At 48.1% G+C, this 14,595-nt stretch overlaps 1 protein-coding gene across 2 annotated transcripts; it reads left to right on the top strand.

Annotated features, from left to right (window-relative positions):
• The first annotated feature begins 2,266 nt into the window (after positions 1-2,266).
• Smim20 (small integral membrane protein 20) lies at positions 2,267-13,348 on the top strand. Of its 2 annotated transcripts, none has more exons than XM_023699203.1 (3): positions 2,267-2,469; positions 12,273-12,329; positions 13,082-13,348. In XM_023699203.1, the coding sequence occupies exons 1-3, from the start codon at positions 2,361-2,363 to the stop codon at positions 13,213-13,215; spliced, it is 300 nt and encodes a 99-aa protein (XP_023554971.1). In that variant the 5' UTR covers positions 2,267-2,360; the 3' UTR covers positions 13,216-13,348. The 2 variants fall into 2 exon arrangements, with proteins under 2 accessions (XP_023554971.1, XP_004624582.1); XM_004624525.2 differs by having other exon boundaries at positions 13,051-13,295.
• Positions 13,349-14,595: the final 1,247 nt, after the last annotated feature.

Here is a 14,595-nt window from a genome sequence, read left to right as displayed (position 1 = left end):
TGGGTGTTCCATCTGGAACTCTATGTCTGGAGTCCCTGCCAAGCCTCAAGCACTCATAGGTGGGGCTGCTCTGACTGGATCGTGGGAATGTGATAACCCTTGGGTGATTAGGCCTTGGATGAGCTTCCTTCCTGTCAGGCCATGAGCAACTGGCTCTCCTCTGCCATGGAACTAGCCGACTATGGCCTTAAACCTCCTCAAACTGTGAGCCAACACAAACCTTTCCTCCTCTAATTTGTGGGTGTCCGGTATTGTGTCTCAGCAGTGAGAAAGTAACTAAGATTCTTCCAGTTGTAAAAGTGAGAACCTAATACACACTGGCTTCAGTGAGAGGGCAACTTTATCGGCTCATACTAAGTAGTGCAGGTATAGACCTTCCTTCAGGTATAGCAGGCTCCAAAGCAGTATTAACCTGTCTGTCTCTGTCTCTCCTACTGTCCTGACCTTATTTTTGGTCCCAATGTGGTTCCTCTCCCACACCTCCAGCATCTTATTTCCAACTGTACCTTTCCAGCAGAGCTGAGCTCCACTCTGGGCAGCTCAACCTGTATCATACGACCAAGAAGATGCAATCACGTCAGCCTAAGCCTTGTGCTAACCTATCCTTGTGCAAGGGAGCTGGGTTGGGCTTATGTATGTGCTGAACTTTCAGAGCTGGAAAGAAGCAGGATAAGGGCAGGGAGCCCCAGTTTACCTCAGGAAAGAGTATATCCCAGCTTACCAAGATGGGGAGAGTTACAGTTCCATAAAAAGTTTTAAAAAGCAAAGAGGAGGAGTGGATGCTAGGCTGCTAAAATGACAAATGCACACTGTCCTTGGGGACTTTTTATCATGTGATAAAAGCATGTATCACAAGTTCCCTCTGCTGAGGTGTCTTCTCTCCTTATCCATCTATGCTTGCAGGTGCCTGAGGAGCAGCTAGCCCACGGCACAGTCATCTGTCTTCATTCTTTGTACCTCTGCAGCCCACAGGACCATATCACTCATCGGCAACAGGCTGTGGGGGTCATCAGTTATCTCTTCATATACGTGTTCCACGGCAGGATCCTGGGCAGCAGGGTTCACGTCTTATTCATTTTCTGTCCACTGTAGGGGCATGGCAGATAGTCCATAAATCTGCTGACAGATCGAACAACTGATTTATATGCTTCTAGAGCAACGGAGGTACACAGTTATCTTGAATCAACCATAAAACTACAAAAAAAGAAAAAAAAAAGAAAGGAAAACCATGCTCACACCACTTAGGAAAGACTGTACATCCTTTCTGAAGTAAATAATGCTGCTAGGGTCAAGATAAGTACCCTCAATGCTCCCCAGCCCCAGTTTTTGAATTATTTCTATTTCTAAGAGTTGGAGGTGTCTGGTATTGTGTCTCAAGGAATCTTGATCCCAGCTGCCGAATGCCCTGGGCAGGTCAGATTCAGGCATAGGCCACCTGTGAGGAGGAAAGGTGCAGAGGGTGCCAGGTGGCAATCAGATGTCTGTCCGCAGTGGCCCCCACCCAGGCAGTAAGCCAGAGCTCTGGGGTCCCATCAGTGGGGTTTGCCCCGGGTTGTCTGACCTTCCCTGATTCCTGTCCACTTTCTGTCCTTATTGGCATCCCTGACATCTTAACACAGGGCACAAGGCAAGAGGAAGCGGTAGAAAAATGGGAGTCTGTGTCCAAAATCTTCCGTGGCCCGGGTTTCAGAAACACCATTCAGGCCATTCTGGACCAGGAGATTTGCCCCTTTGGCTCTCACTCCCACAGACTGCCCTCAGAAAGGGCCAGTGTCTTATCCGAAGCCACGCAGCCACGCCATGGTCCCCTGAGCTGTAATTTGGGTCCACTGATCAGAGGATTGAAGGACAGCCACAGAGCACCGAGGGCTGGGAAAGTCGCTAAATACCAAATTAACTGGAAGGACAAGAAAGTTTGGCTGGTAAAAGGGCTAGAGATGGCAACTGGGGCAATGGGGAGAGGAACTAGGCCCAGGGCAGGTAAGGGAGCAAAAAAGAACCTGCGGGAACCGAGTGGAACGAAAGCAGCCCCCATCACCCTGACCCGGAGCTACCTCCTTCCAAGACTCGCTTGGCCAGGAAGGGAGGGGTCGGTGGTGAGCGGGGCAGAAGCCACGCCCATCACGTCTAGCCCCACCCAAGGCGACCACGCCCATTTCCCCACCCGCCACTAGTTTGCTCCAACCCGAAGCCCCGCCTCCTGCCCCACCTCCGCCTCTAGCCCCGCCCCCAAGTCCCGGAAGCAAAAGCTGCAGCTCCTGCACTTCCGAGCGAGGTCACGGCCGGGCTGGCTGGAGCGAAGTCTCCGCGCTTGCGGCGCCCTTCGTGGGTCAGGCCAGCTCTCACCCACGCCCAGCACCATGTCCCGGAACCTGCGCACCGCGCTTCTTTTCGGCGGTTTCTTCTCCTTGGTCGGCGCCGCCTTCTACCCCATCTACTTCCGGCCCCTAATGAGGCTGGAGGAATACCGTGAGTGACCTCTAACCCTGCGCGGTGGCCTGACCCCAGGAACTGCTGGCTGCAGCCCCCGCCCCGTCAGTTTCAGTGGTGCGGTGCAAAAAGGGCCAGGGCGTAGAGCCAGGTCCGAATTCCGCCGTGTCCAGCCTTGTGATGTCGAAGCGGTGGCTCACGCGCTCTGGCCCTTAGGATCCCATGGGTAAATGCCACTGTCTGCACTGTAATAAAACTGGCGCCCCTTGCGAGTCTCAGAGGTGGCCATGTATGTGAAAGCGGACTGCACGCAATGAGTGGACACAGTACCAGCGCACACTCAGTTCAAACGAGTTCTTATGCACCAGTTTAGGCATAACTTCAATCAGTTAATTTGCACAACCTCCCCTTTAAGTAGATATTACAACCCATTTTAGATGGAGAACTGAGGTTCTGAGATCAGATGACTTTGCCCAAGGTCACACAGTAAGTGGCAAGGCAAATATTCCGACATAGTAGTGATCTAGGAGCAGGCAGACGAAGCCCTGATCATCGTGAGCTGAAGGGTGTTTTTATTGCGCTTCATTTCCACTCTCAAAGATGTGTTTGAGTGGAAATACTTCAAACTGAAACTGTTAAGCTAGGTTTTTCAGTTTTTCCTCAAATCGTTTATCAGATTCTGCTGGGTTCTTTCATTTGGAGCCGGTTGCTCACATGACAATGGTGAATGCCCTGGGAGTAATTTTCCTCCTTAATCATTCAAGTCCTATCATTCTAAAAGCCAAACTCTCCTTCCTTGAGACCTATACTTCAGCAAGGATTAGCACTTTGATACATCTGAAGCCATCTGTCAGAGAGAAAATATTAGGCATTAGAGGCTCATTTTGTTCTCCAAGAAACCTGAATCATCTTGAAGATGGAAGAGGGCCAACCCTGTCCCTGGAGGGTATCAGCAGAGGCAGGAAGCTTCATGATTTGAAGGCAGGAGCTCCATGTAAATGCCCTGCCCATTGCAAAGCCTGCCTTTGGCTTCTGGAGCTGGAGTTTCTGAATACACACTTAGATTTCCTTGTAGTTTCTTTTCATCAGCCTAGGTGGGCATGGCCTCTGTCCAGCCCTCCTTCCAGCCTGTGTGCACTTCCATGCCATGCATGAGGGCAAAGGTGTGGCGGTGTGAAGCCCTGTGAGGTGCTTCGTCCTGCTCTTTTTATGATCTGTTGCCATATGGTTATGTTCACCTCTGGGGTTGAACTGGGAACAAAGGGTCTGCTTTGGGCCTGTTAGTGATGTGTCAGTTATGAAGCTCTTGCTGTGGTTCTCAGCTGGAAATGGTTTTGTCCCCAGAGGACATTTGGCAATGTGGAGACATTTTTGCTTGTCAAAGGTAGGGGAAAGAAAAGGAGGCAACTGCGCCGTTGCTGTCCTCTCGATAGAGGACCCCCATGCCAAAGCATTACCTAGCTCCATTGGTCGGCTGAGAGCCCCACTCTGGTCAGATGACTGGCGCTGGGTCTGTGAGTAGTCTCAAAGGGGCACTCCGAGTCTTTGGTTGGTTGAGCTGCTGTAGACAGGTAAGTCAGGCCCTTCGGGTGAAGGTTTGGTGGAACCGGGGCTTGAACTCAGGCCCTTGCGCTTGCCAGGCAAGCGCTTATTCCACAGAGCCACCTCCCTGGCCCCATGTTTCACGAGTTTAGCCACAATAGCTGCATTTGAAACTGAAAGGCAGTGTATGCCTGCTCCCTTTCCCAGTTCTGTTTTGATTGATTTGGCCAGCATATATCTGAGAGTTAGAACTGATTCTTTAGATAGACAGGTAAATAAACAGGCTAATCTTTACTGAAAGTTGTATCTGGCACTCTTTTAATTACTTTTAAGTACTACATTAAGCCAATTATTATCAGTAATCGGTCTGCAGCTTCAGCATGATTGTTCCCATTTCCTGTGTGGGCAAACTGCGGTTCCGTAACTTGAGAACAGTCCCCACAATTGATGACCTGGGCTCTGAGCTAGCCTCTAATCTCTAAAGACCATACACTCTGCTGCCCAGCCTAAGAAAAGGAAATGGGGCACATGAGGTCTTCTCAGTATCTTGGTAGATGGATGACTTTCAGGTGAGTTACTTCTCAGAGCCCAACCTCATCATCATTGGACTTCTCTCTTAAGGTTTGAGATAAATTAAAGGATGCGGTGGTTGTGGAAGGTCCCACTGTAGTCTTCTTGGAGGCATTCTTTAAAAACATTTAACAGACGAGCCATAAGGGCAGGGATGGTGAGGAGAGTTTTGAGCACAGCACTGGTTTAGGGCTGGCAGGCCTGGCGCTTAGGTGGGGTCCGCGTGCAGGTCCAGGGATCCCGCTCTGGAAAGAGCTTCAGTTCATTTCAGCTAGCGCTTGTTTAGCTGACTTTTGAACATCTGTTTAGAATCTGGAGTTTAGCAGTCACTCTGAACCTGTTAGGTACAGGGTGTGCCTGGCCAGGCAAGGTGGTCAGAGGTGTCTCCACCACAGTCCAGTCCTACCCGAGTGCACTGCCCATGTTCTTTAGTTCTGTCTGTGTTTAGCATCCCCAGATGGGTTGGAATCTCCACCGTTCATATGCAGTCTCTGTTACTTATCTTTCCCACACTGCCCTCCCTGCCTGACTGTCCCTCCCTAACTGTCCCTTCCTCCTCCCTCCTTTGCAATACTGGGGATTGAGCCCATGGACCTTGTATCCCTGGCTCTTTATATTTTTTTATATTGAGACAGAATCTTGGCAGGTTGCCTGAGCTGGGTTCAAACTTGAGATCCTCTTGCCTCAGTCTCCCAGAGTTCTGGGATTACAGCTGTGCATCACCACACACAGCTTTTACACACACTCATATCCATGTTTCTTGCCTCTTACCTCTTTCTTTTTTTTTTTTTTTGCCTTTTTGAAACAGGGTCCCACTATGCATTTCAGGCTGGCCTTGTGCTCACTTTGTAGCCCAGGCTGGCTCAAAATCTTGATGATCCTCTTGCTTCAGCCTCCTGAGTGCTGGGATTACAGGCATGCGCCACCGTGCCCGGCCTCTCACCCCTAATTTCAGTTTTCTTTCTTAAATACATCTGTTAATATTTCTTTGGTGAGAATTTTTAACTGGGAGACTCTGTTTTGATTTGTTAGGAAATGTACTCCCCTGTCCCCTCTGTGGCTGTGCCGTTGACAAGCCTGTTGTCCCTCCATGTATTCTTCTGGTTTGATCATCTTGCTTGCATTACTGACATACTCCAGCAAGTCACTGCTCTTCTCGAGCGAGGTGCAGCCAGTGGAGAATTGCTGAGGAGTGCTCACAGGGAGGGCAGGGTGGTGGCCTTGCTGGGAGAGAGGGTGTGTTGGAAGTGTCTCGTCCCCAGGCCTGCCAGGATTGGGGCAGCTCTGTTTCCTTGGATCTCATGGAAGAGAGAACGGGCCTGAACTAGAGTAGTGCTCATGGGCCTGGGCAGGAGAGACTGCATTTGGAGGCTAGGTGAACTCTGCAGGGATCTGAGGCTGATGAGCCCAAGTGGCAAGGAAGGGCGAGGAGGGAAGGGCACCCAGCTTCCTGGCTCCCGCAACTGGGGAGGTGGGTGCTCCTCACTATTGGGAAACATAGGAGGTGTGGATTTGCGGTGAGATGACGAATCAGTTCCCATCTGGACAGCTGGAGGTTTGGGTGGGGGCTTCCTGGAGGCAGTAGGGTGAGCAGGCTGGAGCTGCGATGCACACAATCAGTGCAGTAGGTCTAGGCGCCCAGGCAGTTCCTGGAGCTGGGAAGGGACAGGAGGGCACACGCAGGCGCACTGTAGACAGGGCCAGAACTCCAGTGGGAAGGTCTGACTGTGGAACTGAGGAGGCCTGGTCCTGAGCCCAGGGGACAGCATGTCATGAAAGGGCTGCTTTTGCCCTTCAGCCGCTCATCCTGAGTGTCTCAAGGATGGTAAGGATGGTAAGCAAGAAGTAGCCACTGGTGGGCCGGGGAGATGGCTCAGTGGAATAAGCGCTTCCCTGGCAAGCACAAGGGCCTGAGTTCAATCCCTGGTTCCACCAATAAATAAATAAATAAATAAATAAATAAATAAATAAATTTTTAAAAAAAGAAGTAGCCACTGGAGCAAGCAGAAGGAAGGTACAAAGTGCCAGTTATTTTGTTAACACTTTCCATGGTTTGGAAGTGGGCAAAAGTGAGCTATAGCAGATTGAAGAGTAAATGGACAGCCTGTTCACCTGACAGTTTAAAGACGTCAGAGCTGCTGGAGGAGAAGAGCAAGGCAGTATTTGCAGCGCTCCAGGGGCCTAGGGAGAATGCGTGCTTGCTTTCAGCATAGCTGCAAGAGCCAGGAGAGTTCAGAGGACAGGCTGGAGGGGAGGTGGCAGGGCCTCTGGCACAGGGCGAGGAGGACTTTCTGTCCAGGACAGGGCCCTTCTCCTGCCTCAGGGTGGACTCACCTGAGGGCAGGTTTGCAGTGGGCAGGTTGTGGTGTGTGAGGTGCTGGCACACAGCAAGTGAGAAGCGCTCAGATCAGACCCGTGCCACACTGTCTCCCGCCTGGCTGGCCCCTGCGTCTGCTCTCCTGCTTCGCTCTCTTGCTTTTGCCCTAAGCTCCTCTTCCTGAGTGTCTCTTGTTGCTCTCTGCTCTGACTGTCCTCTAGTCCTTGAACTTTGAGCCTCCTTTTCTAGAAAGGGCAGGGCAGAAAGGCCAGTGCGCGAGAAGTGGAGGCTTTGGAGCCAGATGCTGGCAAGGAAGGAGGCAGGCCAGGTTGGGCACCTTTGGGGTCCTTCAGTTGTGTGCCTGCATAGGGCGAGTTTGGGACAGGTAGGTCCCAGGTTTTCTGCTGGAGTTAAGCCTCTGGGCAACAGAAAAAGAAGAGGCTGTTTGGGTAAAGCAGAGGTAAGGAGGTCTTTCGTGATTGCTGAGCAGTGGGCTGCCTTATTGGACCTCATTTGGACCATCTGTGTAATCTGCAGCTCTTTGAGCGACTCAGCAGGGCTTTCCAAGTGTCACCTGGAGTGCAAGGCCGGGCCATATGTGATGCCGCGAGACTGCAGTGAGAGCCAGGGCCATGGGCCTTGGGTACAGGCTCGCAGGGCTTCTGGAGGGAGCCTCGGGCGCTGCTTTTCATCGTTGTCCTACCGCACAGCGTGGCTTGTCTGAAGGGGGCACTGCTAGGAAGAGTATAGACAGCTCTAACTGGGAGCCTGATTTGTGTGTGAGGCCTAGAAGCAGACGAAGATGCTGAACACAGCTTTTTCCAAATAACCTGTGTTTTAGGCATGGAGGCCCAACTAGTGAAATGAGACAAAATAATAGCTCATTTCTGTGACCTGGTTCATACTTAACTTTTTTATTTATCTATTTTTATTTGGTACGAGTTCTGACTATGCAGCTCGGACTCATGGTGGTCCTTCTATTTTCAGCCTCCCCAGTGCTGGGATTACAGTCATGGCCCACCACACCTGGACTTGTTCACTGGCTCAGCTCATCTCAGGGGCTGGACTGGGGCAGCATGCAGGACAAGGGATTGAACCCTGGTCCTTGCACTTGCCAAAGCAGGTACTTAGTCCACTGAGATATCTCTTCAGTCCATCATATTTACTTTTATTTTTTAAACATTTTTTTAAAATTTTTATTTTATTTATTTATTTATTCATTTATTTATTTTCTGGCAGGACCGGGGATTGAACTTAGGCCCTTGCACTTGCCAGAGAAGCGTTTATTGCACTGAGCCATCTCCCCAGCCCCTCATACTTACTTTTAATTAAATGTGCAGGAGCATAAAATTCTAGGGTTTTGCCAGACACGTTTTGAGCTCATTCATTGCCCTTGTAGCAATGACTTGTCCAAGGTCATCCAGCCCACTAATTGTGGGGTGAGCACCAGTCCCCAGCCCCCTGGCCTGTGCTTCTAATGCCCTGTCCCAGTGCTGTGAAGATGGTGAAGAACCTTTTAAGAGTCAGCAACGTGAAAGGGAACCCAGGAGTGCTAAGAGGCTCCATTCTCCTACTTGATCATGTTCTCGGGCCACCAGCCAAAATTGCCTTGTGCACGCAACAGGACTAGGTTACACGAAGTCACTCAACATGGAAGTAATTCTTACCTTGTAAGTGCCTTTTCCCTATTACATGCTCGGGCCTTAGGATATGCTTTTCATTCCGTTCACCATGAAATGGAATGAGATGCACAGGCTCGAGCCCTGGTCTCTGATTGGCACTACAAGGCTCCCTGCATTCCCCAGCTGCTCTGCTAAGAAAACAGTCATGTTTATGGCACCGGAGGAGCCAGCCATCTGAGAGGCAGTTTGTCCCCTTCAGCGAGCTGGTTCACGTGGGCTGCTAAGGTGTGAGGCTTGTCCTCAGGCTCTGGTTCACGTTTGCTGGGTGGCTGTTTGGGGCCCCTCTGCCTCTGGTTACTGTTTTAGTGGTGTGGTTTCTGCTCAGCCTCTGGGTCACCTGCTGTTCGAGTCGTCCCCTAGGTCACCCGGTTCATGCTCGCCGTTAGGGCCGTTCGGGTCCTTTCAGCCTCTGCTCGCACGTCTGGTGTGGTTTCTCCTCAGCCTCTGCTTCATGTCTGCTGCGATGCCATCTGGTCCCTTCGGCCAGCTGGTTCACACGTGCTGTTGCAGCCTTTTGTCCCCTCAGCCCTGGCTTACACCTGCTGTCCTGGCCCTGTGAGTCACACCTGCCACCAGTGCCACCTACTTCAGGATTTCCCTGTAGGCAAATAAGTAAGGGTCCAGCCAAAACCAGCCAAATGGAAGCAGAAAGAGTTTTTTTCTAAACATTTGTATTTGCTGTCGTAAAAGAGACAGATACTCTGAGTAGTCATGGTACAATCCCACTGTTAGACTTTGGTAGGAATATGTTTAGCAGTTGCTTATTTCTTATACAGAAAAAATACAAACTAACAGAAAAGATCCAAGAACGGCATAAATTCCTTTATATCATTCACCTATGTTTATCAGTTAACATGCATGTTTGCCTTCACACCCATAAATGGTATAGATGCTTACGTACATAAAGAGTTACACACAGGGGAGCTTTCGTTCCTGAATTCCAGGAACAGGGCATTCTCTTGCATAATTATAATAGAGTATAGGAAATTTGACACTGATGCAATGCTGTTATCTAATACACACCTATTCACATTTTGCCATTTGACCCAGTTCCACAGAGGTGTGAGCTGCTTTAATTTCAGCTGTTTGTTGGCAGGAGAGGACGGGGGAGGTGGATTCCCGCAGAGGTCTTATCTGCTTGTGTGCTTTGGGTTTCCACCTGCTGCTCCTCTCAGGAGCAGCCCCCACTGACAGTTAAAAGGTTGCTGAAAGGGACAGAGGGCAGCATTTGTGTGTGGTTGTCTTTATCACAGTAAAAAGTCACTCACTGGACGTATTTCCTAATAAGGACATTTGCTGTAAGGATATGTTTTCATTTGCAAAGACTTAAGCATTATGACGTCGATTCTTTCACTTCCACACAATCATCAGTCCTGCATGTGTTACCAGCTTTAATCATATGCCTTGGCCGTTTGACTAGAGGTAGTGACTGTCAATTAAAGCCACAAATCCAACCCCTGCCTTAGCACCAGGGGGCAGAGTTGGGCTTGCTGAGACCCTGGAGTGGAGAATTGTGCAGCGCTGTAACCCAGGGTGCCAAGGTTGGGTTTTAATCATTTCACTCCTGATAGAAACGTGCTCAGGACTGAAGTCCATAATCAGCTCTGAGTTCTTGGAGTTAACCCCCTGGCTCTGCCTTTGCCTTTTCCTGTGGTTTATGTACATTTGTTTTTTCTCTGGTGACAGCAGAATACTGTAGAAACCTGTCAGCCCCATCAGGATACACTCGCTAAATCCCGAGAGAGCACTTTCGGTTTTCCTTTCAGCATATTCTGCGTACACAAATAGTCATTGTGTGGTATTGTGAATTTACATAAGACTGCTTTGGCCTGAGTATTTGTAAAACATTAATGGCTTAAAAAAAAAAAATCCAGCAGATGTAGACTGGCTGCCAATACCTGGCTATCACTCAGTAGGAACCGGTTCAAGTTGCCTGTCCGAGCCGTCCTGTCAAGGTGGCTGCATGAAGATGAGGATTATAAAGAGATTATGGTCTATTTGAGAGAAATCCCCTGCCTCTCTCCAACCTCATTAGCAGTTAGCAAGAAAGTGTGAAGACAGGGATTCTTTTCCCGCCCTGCGTTCTCCGCTGCATCCTAAGAGGTTAGAGCACAATTAGACATTCTATGCCTGCACCCAAAGTCAGCTTCCGCCCGTGCTTGGCAGCCTGCTGGCACCTTGGCTGCGCATACCTGCCTCTCAGGGAGCAGGTTCGTACGCCAGGGTGACTGATTTTCCTAAACCCACACATCTAGAAATGCTTTCTGACAATTTTCAAAACTCATTGCTTCCTGTTTTCATCACATCAGAGAATAGACCTTCCAGGTCTGGAGAATTCTGTCCGTGTGGCTCCTGGCAAGGCTGAGAGCAGGCTTTTACCAGTTGGCATTTCCTGAGTGTGTTGGGACATCTGCACTTTGAGACCTGCGAATTGACAGCGTGGTAGGGCTCGCTCTTTCCAGAACTAGCGTCCCAGGAAATGCAAACCCATTTTGTGTTAAGCTATTTCAGAAAGTGTAACTCTTAAGCAGCTCCCCATTCTGCCCTTGACTTGGAAGAAGTTTCTTGGTGTTCAGTATCTGTGTCCAGAGGACCTTGCTTGCAGTTCATCTGTTGCGATCAGAGAAGCGCAGTGAAACTCCCGGCCCCTGTCTAAGATTAGCCTCATTCCATGAGTCTCCCTCTGAGGATTGGCTGTCAGGACTCTCATAATCCCCATGCCTTGTGTTTTATTGGCTAAGCAAAATTTAGCAGTGATGGCCCTATCAAGTAGGTCATTTTGGATTGACTCTGTCACGTTGCTAGAGCAGTGTTAGAGGTAGCAAAACCCCTCTTCTTGTCCCTGTAGGCCTGGGTTATGAGAACCCAGAGGCCAAAGTAAAGGCCTAATATTAAACAAGAGCTCAGTGTAGACTTGAAGAAGCACTGTCAGTCTGATTAAAACAAAGGTCTGATCACAACCTTTAATTACTCTATTAGTAGATAGCCTTCGGCTCTACGTCTTCTAAAAAGTGCTGCTTCTCAAGAAATCTTAGCAAGTCCTTGTTGCCACAGACCTAGGTCTATTCTCAGCCTCCCAGGAGGATGTGTGGGAGCACTTGAAGCCCAGTCATAAAATGCCCAGTTTCCCTTGGCCTAGCCCGTTGCACATCTCCTCAGAGCCTGGCCTAGCCGCTGGCACTGCAGCGCGCTTACTAATTGGCAGGGCACCTGCAGTCAATTAGAGAAGCTTCAATTATCCAAACCAAAGCTACCCACCCAAAGATTAATTTTCTGCTCTATTTCCTATCAAAAACATAGCATCTTTAGTTCTGAGTCTAGCCCTTCAGTGGAGTGCGTGGGGGACGTATGAGCCACGTCATTTTCTTGCTAATTGTGTCCCTCCTCCATGTCGGCAGCCTTCCACTCATAACATCATGCCCCACCAGTCCTTTCAAAATTGTTTTTCTGTTGTTTTGTTGCCTTTCCAAAATGCTGAGATCACCGGAAAAAGATGTTAGTTGGGAGCTTTTCTTTTAAAGTATGGTTTTCTTTCTTTTGCTGAATATATGCCAAATCATTTTGCATTATAGGATCTAACTTCCACAAAGTAACAGCTTTGAGTCATGGCATCGCTGAATTTAAAACACTCATAAATACTGTTCTAACCGTCCCTTGTCATTGGCCCATGTAACTGCAAAGATTGTGCCCTTCTGCATTTTAAAGAATAATTGTTTTGTTGTGTTTCTCAGAGAAGGAACAAGCTATAAATCGGGCTGGGATCGTTCAAGAAGATGTGCAGCCACCAGGTAAGCTTAAAAGAAATCAAACTAGAATCTCATTTGTACTGTTGTGATTTGTGTGTGTGTTTGCTTTGCTGTAGAGAGAGGGAGAATGCTGTTTGGCTCAGAAACTCAATTTTGCGATTTATTTTGCAATAGTGCCATCTTAGAGGCGCCATCTAAGCCTTCATTTTCATCTGCAGAGTACCTTTTGCAGGTTTGCTGGATTCCTCTGAAACACCTGATAAGTGGGCATAAAAATGGAACCGGTGTGCAATTAGATGCGAAGTGTGAATAGCTGCTTCACAGACTTATTTACCAAGCAGTGATTTAATCACTACCCTCGTGGGAAAATAGTGTTTACTTGTAAGCTTTCTCAATTGACATGAGGTTCAGCTTTACACAGAAAGCTTGGGAAGCTCCCTTGATAGGGAAATGGGCAGTTCCTTTACAATGATCCAAGTTGGCCTGGAATGAGAGGTTTCCAGCTTATTAACCAAAACTCTTGTAATCTGTGGCAACATTCCTTTCTAGTTACTTATTTTCTAACGAGAAGGCCAGATATGTATCTTTCTGGGATGGGGCAGTTTCTCCCAGCCTTCTCCATGGCTTCTACAGCTGGCGCTCTCTTCTCCGTCACATGGAAATTGCACAACTCAATTCCAACGTCATTTTGTTTGCTTGGAGTTAGGGGGAGCACGAGGGTGTTTCAAAATGAATCCTGTTTTATTCGTGTTTCTTTCCGTAGGGTTAAAAGTGTGGTCTGATCCATTTGGCAGGAAATGAGAAGGCTGTCACCAGCTCTGATTACAAAAGTAGACATCTTCATGCTTTCGACTCTGCTTCGAGTGCAATAAATCACTTCACTATGGAAGGGTGGCTGGAGAAGAAAACCCTGTCATGCCATCAATAAGAGTACTTGTTATGAAAGCCTGTGCACCAGGATTAGGATTTCCCTTCTTAAATATCAAAAGAACCCTGGAACACATTACTCCATTAGGAAGGTTTGCATAATTTGGTTGACTTTCCAAAAATAAGCTGTCTTGTGGGGCTGTTTGCTGGAGAGCTGTTTATTATTCAGTGTTTATCGTCTCCTGAACTGCGATAGGAATACAAGCAACGTGTGAGCTTGAGGAGGTGCACGCCCTCTCTGCCACCTTCCAAATAGGATAGTTTAGGGAAGAGCCACCCTGCTGAGCTGCCTTGAAGGGGTCTTTGAAAATATTGGAGTTGATAAAGCTCTTTGAGGACCTGGTACTTGCATTGCTTAAGAATAAACAGTTCAGCTGAACTGTCTACTGTTGAAGACTGCTCCATGCTGGAAAATAAATAACTAGAAAGGAGGCCAAACTGCAGGGGTACATGGGCATAGTTCAAATCAGGGTGAATCAACAGAAGTGGAAACCATGTCTATTAAAATGATTTGTTTTTGTTTTACAACAGTGTATTGTTTTGTAAATCTTTTTCTGTCAAGGTAAGTAGATTGCAGCAACAAGAAGCACTATTGGACTAGATTATGTTTGACTGTCATTTGTGCAGTGTACATCTGTTTGTGTAGAAGTAAACCTCTTAAATGTAAATAGTTGAGACAAACAGTTATTGAATGCCAGTTCTCTACAGATGCCTTATGAGATGCTACAAAGATGAGTGAGACTTCTGCCTTCCTTCTTTTCTTGACTCCTTCCATTCCTCCTCCTTTCCCATCTTCCTCTCTTTCCTCCCTCCCTCCCTATCTTCTTTCCTCTTTTCTTTAACTTTCTTTCTTTCAGTGCCGGGCCCATCCCCTTACCAGGATGTCTTCTGAAGAGATACCTTTTCCATTTTATAGCAGAGTGCCTCAAATAAGCTGCTTGATGACATTGAGTAATTTTATTACTGGGAGCTTAGCATTTTCTTAATATACGACTGACCCAATTATGCAATTACTGTCAAAAAGAAGTAAGATTGATAGTTCTGAAACTAAAGTCATCATTTTTGGCAAGCATTCCGTAACATTTAATTGACTTACAGTTAACAACCCAGTAGAGGAAGTTGACTAATTAGGGGTACATTTGCCCACTGTTTTCCTTGGAGGGGGCACCCAGAAATTATGTGATTTAAAATCAGACTTCTACAGATGTTTAATTGAGCTGTCTTTATGAGTGAGCCAAGTGTGTGGCACCATCTGCTTTGGAAGATGTCCACACTAAAACGACTGTGTCTGAGTGTTTAAGTTCTACACAGCTTTGCTTGAGTGGCTTTGAGCACATAAGCCCAGATTGGTCTCTAGAGTGAGGTCTTTGACCTGGGCTCA

The sequence above is a fragment of the Octodon degus genome, unplaced genomic scaffold (genome assembly GCF_000260255.1).
Source record: "Octodon degus isolate 3935 unplaced genomic scaffold, OctDeg1.0 scaffold00006, whole genome shotgun sequence".
Lineage (NCBI taxonomy): Eukaryota > Metazoa > Chordata > Mammalia > Rodentia > Octodontidae > Octodon > Octodon degus.
This window is presented reverse-complemented; position numbering and strand designations above follow the sequence as displayed.

Bases quoted from the DNA above. Each gene is read 5' to 3' on its own strand.
- Smim20 (XM_023699203.1), top strand. From the start codon at position 2,361: ATGTCCCGGAACCTGCGCACCGCGCTTCTTTTCGGCGGTTTCTTCTCC. The intron at 2,470-12,272 runs GTGAGTGACCTC...TGTGTTTCTCAG, and splicing joins AATGAGGCTGGAGGAATACC to AGAAGGAACAAGCTATAAAT. The intron at 12,330-13,081 runs GTAAGCTTAAAA...TCCATTTGGCAG, and splicing joins AGAAGATGTGCAGCCACCAG to GAAATGAGAAGGCTGTCACC.